Source organism: Coffea arabica, chromosome 6e (assembly GCF_036785885.1).
Source record: "Coffea arabica cultivar ET-39 chromosome 6e, Coffea Arabica ET-39 HiFi, whole genome shotgun sequence".
In the NCBI taxonomy this organism is placed as follows: domain Eukaryota; kingdom Viridiplantae; phylum Streptophyta; class Magnoliopsida; order Gentianales; family Rubiaceae; genus Coffea; species Coffea arabica.
Window position 1 is genome coordinate 20,741,884 of NC_092321.1, and position 5,298 is coordinate 20,747,181.

General features: G+C 37.8%; 1 protein-coding gene across 1 annotated transcript; it reads left to right on the top strand.

Annotated features, from left to right (window-relative positions):
• Nucleotides 1-962: 962 nt before the first annotated feature.
• Nucleotides 963-1,663, top strand: LOC140009778 (uncharacterized). Its single transcript, XM_072056093.1, has 2 exons — nucleotides 963-1,602; nucleotides 1,656-1,663. Exons 1-2 carry the CDS (start codon nucleotides 963-965, stop codon nucleotides 1,661-1,663), a joined length of 648 nt encoding a protein of 215 aa, XP_071912194.1.
• The last annotated feature ends 3,635 nt before the right edge of the window (nucleotides 1,664-5,298 follow it).

Below are 5,298 nucleotides of genomic sequence, written 5' to 3' on the forward strand. Positions count from 1 at the left end.
AATTGATAGTATTAAAATGCCTTGCTCCATTAATTTCTAGCACGTTCCTTAAATTAATTGAAAACCTCTCGGACCCAAGGTATATTTTTAAGAATAAATCTTATATACACTAATGGTATATACACTATCATGATTGATATACATCATCACATATGCAAAATTTGAGTTTCAAATTCAAATTCAGATTATGTGTCATACATCAAATGGTGAAAATACATATATTGTCAATATATAGAAGATTAATCTTATTTTTAAATAAAAAGACTTTTACCCTCAAGTGAAGGAGAGAGTAGTAGTGAATAAACGAAAATCAAAAGTATTAAAGTTTTTTAATTGGAAAAAATGGTTTGGAAAATTTTTTGAATTTTAATGAATTTGAACAATGTACTAAAAGTAATAGCAAAAGTTAGTAAAGTGCTAAATTTGACAATAAGTGTGAAAAGTGCAAATCAATGATAGTTTAGGATGTAAGGTGCTTCTAAGCCAAGTAAATGTTAGACATTTATAGAAAGCTCTATCTAACAAGTACCTTAAGATGGAGTGCAAATGTAAGTCTCTCTCTTTTTTTTTTTTTTATTAATAAAAGAAGCTAAATAGTGAAAGCATATAAATGCAAGGATTGCCACCGGTCCTATTTGGATAATGTTAGGAGAATATTAGTATTCTTGTAGATAATATATTAGTAAGGGTATTCTTGTAAATAGACGATTAGGTTTGTACTCCTATAAATATTAGTTGGTCACTCATAATACGGTGACTAGATGTTTTCCTCCCAAGATACCTGTTTACATGGTATCAGAGCAAGAGTCCTAGGGTTTAGGTTAAACATCTAGCAAAAGTACTGTTCACGCCGCACTGTTCACGTCGCACTGTTCATCGCCGCACTGTTCACGCCGGCACTGTTCACGCGTACTGTTCGTCTCGAGTTTTGACCCTTTCTTGGGTTTGAAGTGCTATTCGCTATGGCTGAAAGTTTATCGAAAGGTATTGTGACGTCCACTAATATTATGCCAATGGTGATGCCTCAAATCACAAATTGGAAGTTGAATGATACCAATTATCAACAGTGGTCAAAAGCTGTTAAGATTTATCTGACAGGCTTAGGAAAGCAACGTTATCTCACAGATGACTCTCCTACGGAGGATAGCAAGAAACTAATGTGGATTCAAGAGGATGCCCAAATTCTTGGAGCAATATGGAATTCTATGGAGCCACGAATTGCTTACATGTGTTCTCATTGTGAAACAACAAAAGAAGTTTGGGATTATGTCCGGTTATTATATTGCAGTAATCTCTCACGGATGTTTGATATTTCTTTGGAGTATTTTCAGTTGCAACAAGATAACAAGACAGTAACTGAATACTTTGCTGATCTTAAGCGAGTCTCAGAGGAATTAAATGTTGTAATGCCTCTCTCAAGTGATATCACGGTTATACAGAGGCAAAGAGAACAAATGCTTGTGCTCAAATTCCTGGCTGGTCTCAAGCCAGAATTTGAACCAATCAAATCTCAAATTTTAGCAGGTGAACAACTACCATCCTTTGCAGAGGCGTATGCTCGGGTCTTACGTTCTGCATCTAAGGACAATGCACAGGGTGATGGTGCTTTAATTAATGACAAATCTGCTTTAATTGCTAACAACAATCGGACACAGCAACTTAATTTTGGACGTGGCTCTCGTGGAGGAAGAAGTAGAGTAGGTCGTGGGGTTCGTGGAGGTCGAGGCACCCGTGAGTGCAATCATTGTGGTTTAAAGAATCACACTCGTGATACTTGTTGGGATTTAAATGGAAAACCACCTCGGTTTGTTAATACGGTTACCACTGACCAAACTGAATCAAGTTCTTTAGCACAAGGGTCTCAGAAGACTGTTACCATATCTGAGGAAGATTATATCAAATTTCTGCAGTACCAAACTGCAAATCACGCATCTCTTCCCTCTACTTCTGTAGCACAAAAAGGTAATGCTATGGCTTGTCTCTCCACATCATCTAATTTTGACTCATGGATCATTGATTCCGGAGCTACTGATCATATGTCAGGTACCTCTAGAAATTTTTCTAATTTTCAAGAGTCTACTTCCTTCCCTCATGTTACTTTAGCTGATGGATCTACAACTAAAGTTAAAGGACTAGGCACTGTAGAAATTAACTCATCTCTTCCGCTGCCTTCTGTTCTTTACGTTCCCAGTTTGCCTTTTAATCTAATGTCCGTTAGTAAGCTTACTAAATCTCTACAGTGTTCAGTTATTTTTTCTCCTGATTTTGTTGTCATTCAGGATTTGAAGACAAAGAGGACGATTGGTGGAGGACACGAGCATAATGGTCTTTACTTTCTCAACTTTAATGGTCCGATTGCGTGCCCTGCTACTGTTTCTCCTCTTGAAATTCACTGTCGTTTGGGTCATCCGTCTCTACAAAATTTGAAGAAGTTGGTCCCTACCTTGAGTCAGTTGTCTTCATTAGAATGTGAGTCTTGTCAATTAGAAAAGCATCATCGTGTTTCTTTTATCCCTAGGGTCAATAAACGGGTTTCGGAACCCTTTTTGTTAGTTCATTCTGATGTTTGGGGTTCTAGTGGAGTAACTTCAAAGTTAGGTTTTAAATATTTTGTAATCTTTGTTGATGATTTTTCCAGAGTTACATGGCTTTATTTAATGAAAGATCGTTCAGAACTATATTCCATTTTTTGTGCATTTGTTACAGAAATAAAGACTCAATTTGGTGTGCCTGTACGTATACTTCGCAGTGATAATGCGAAAGAATATTTTTCCACTCCTTTTGATACCTTTATGACTAAGTCCGGTATTCTTCATCAGTCCTCTTGTTCTCACACTCCACAACAGAATGGAGTTGCTGAAAGAAAAATTGGACATTTAATCGAAGTTGCTCGGACACTTTTGTTGCACATGAATGTACCCAAACAATTTTGGAGTGATGCAGTTTTAACTGCATGTTATTTAATTAATCGCATGCCATCCGATATTCTTAGAGGCCAACTACCTCACTCCATTCTTTTTCCTCAGGACCCTATATTTCAATTACCTCCTCGTATTTTTGGTTGTGTGTGTTTTGTTCATCAGCTTGCTCCCGGGGTGGATAAATTAGATTCTCGTGCCATTAAGTGTATTTTCTTAGGATACGCACGAGCGCAAAAGGGGTATAGATGTTACAGTCCAGTTTTAAATCATTTTTTCACTTGTGCTGATGTTATTTTCTTTGAATCCACTCCTTATTTTATGAAGCAAGGTATGTCTTGTGAGTTAGACCAGTGTTCCTCTTTTTCTCCTCCTGTTTTACCAGTCCCTTCATCTTTATTACCTGAGTTATCGGGTTCAGCAGATTCCACCACTCGTTTATCTCGTCCTAATCTTCAAGTTTATTCTCGTCGTTCCATGGTTGAGAAAGTTCCTGATATGCTACGCACTTCACCAATTAACTCTCAATCTTCAGATTCAGGTATGACGCCCTCTTGTGAGTCAGATCTTCCTATTGCTTTACGTAAAGGTAAGAGACATTGTACTTCTCATCCTATTTCTAATTTTGTCTCTTATTCTCGTCTCTCTCTGTCATATTCTTCTTTTGTTGCATTTCTTGATTCGGTATCCATTCCTAAGTCTATTACCCATGCTCTCAATGATCCTGGTTGGAGGTTAGCTATGCAGGAAGAGATGCTTGCTTTGGAGAAAAATGGTACTTGGGAACTTGTCCCTCGTCCTTCAGGTAAGCCTGTTGTTGGTTGTAAATGGGTGTATACTATAAAGGTACAGCCTAATGGTTCTATTGATAGATTGAAGGCTCGTCTGGTAGCTCGAGAATTTACTCAGGTGTATGGAGTAGACTACTTAGAAACATTTTCTCCTGTTGCAAAGATTACCTCGGTTCACCTTCTTATCTCTTTGGCAGCAACTTACAATTGGCCATTGCATCAGTTGGATGTGAAAAATACATTTCTGCATGGAGATTTGGAAGAAGAGGTATATATGGAACAACCTCCTGGATTTGTTGTTCAGGGGGAGAATTCGCAGTTGGTTTGTTGTTTGAAAAAATCCTTATATGGTTTGAAACAGTCTCCAAGGGCTTGGTTTGGCCGGTTTAGTAGTGTGGTCATGGAGTTCGGTCTGACGAGATGTGGAGTAGACCACTCTGTATTTTATGAGAATTCTAATACTGGTAAAATTTTATTAGTTGTTTATGTGGATGATATTGTGATTACAGGTGATGATGTTGTGGGGATCCAGAAACTTAAATCCAATCTGCAGGCAACCTTTCAGACAAAGGATTTAGGTCATTTACAGTATTTTCTGGGTATTGAGGTAGCTCGGTCTAAATATGGGATTTATTTATGTCAAAGGAAATATGTACTCGATATGTTGAGTGAAGTTGGGATGTTAGGTTGCCGACCTGTGGATACTCCTATGGATCCCAATGTGAAATTAGCAAGAGATCAAGGAGCATTACTTGATGATCCTAAGTAATATCGAAAACTTGTGGATAAGTTAAATTATCTCACTGTAACGAGACCTGACATTTCGTTTGCAGTGAGTGTTGTGAGTCAATTTCTTGATACCCCTCGTACTAGTCATTGGAATGCTGTTATACGGATTCTCAGGTATCTTAAGGGTGCTCCTGGAAAAGGGTTGTTGTATCAAAATCATGGACACACTGATATTGAAGGATATAGTGATGCAGATTGGGCCTGTTCTGCCTCACATCGAAGATCGACCACAGGATATTGTGTGTTTGTTGGTGGTAATTTAGTGTCGTGAAAGAGTAAGAAGCAAACAGTTGTCTCCAAATCAAGTGCAGAATCTGAATACCGTGCTATGGCTCACACTGTGTGTGAGTTGGTTTGGTTGAAAAGCATGTTAGTTGAAATTGGGTTTGAGTATAAACAGCCTATGAATTTAGTGTGTGATAATCAGGCGGCTGTCCATATAGCGTCTAATCCAGTGTTTCATGAAATGACAAAACATATTGAAGTTGATTGTCATTTCATTCGAGAGAAATTACTTGATGGAGTCATCAAGACATCTCATGTACCGTCTGCAGATCAATTGGCTGATTTGTTTACCAAGAGTTTAGGGGGCTCTAGGGTGAAATACCTTTGTAACAAGTTGGGTGCTTATGATATATATGCTCCAACTTGAGGGGGAGTGTTAGGAGAATATTAGTATTCTTGTAGATAATATATTAGTAAGGGTATTCTTGTAAATAGTCGATTAGATTTGTACTCCTATAAATATTAGTTGGTCACTCATAATACGGTGACTAGATGTTTTCCTCCCAAGATACCTG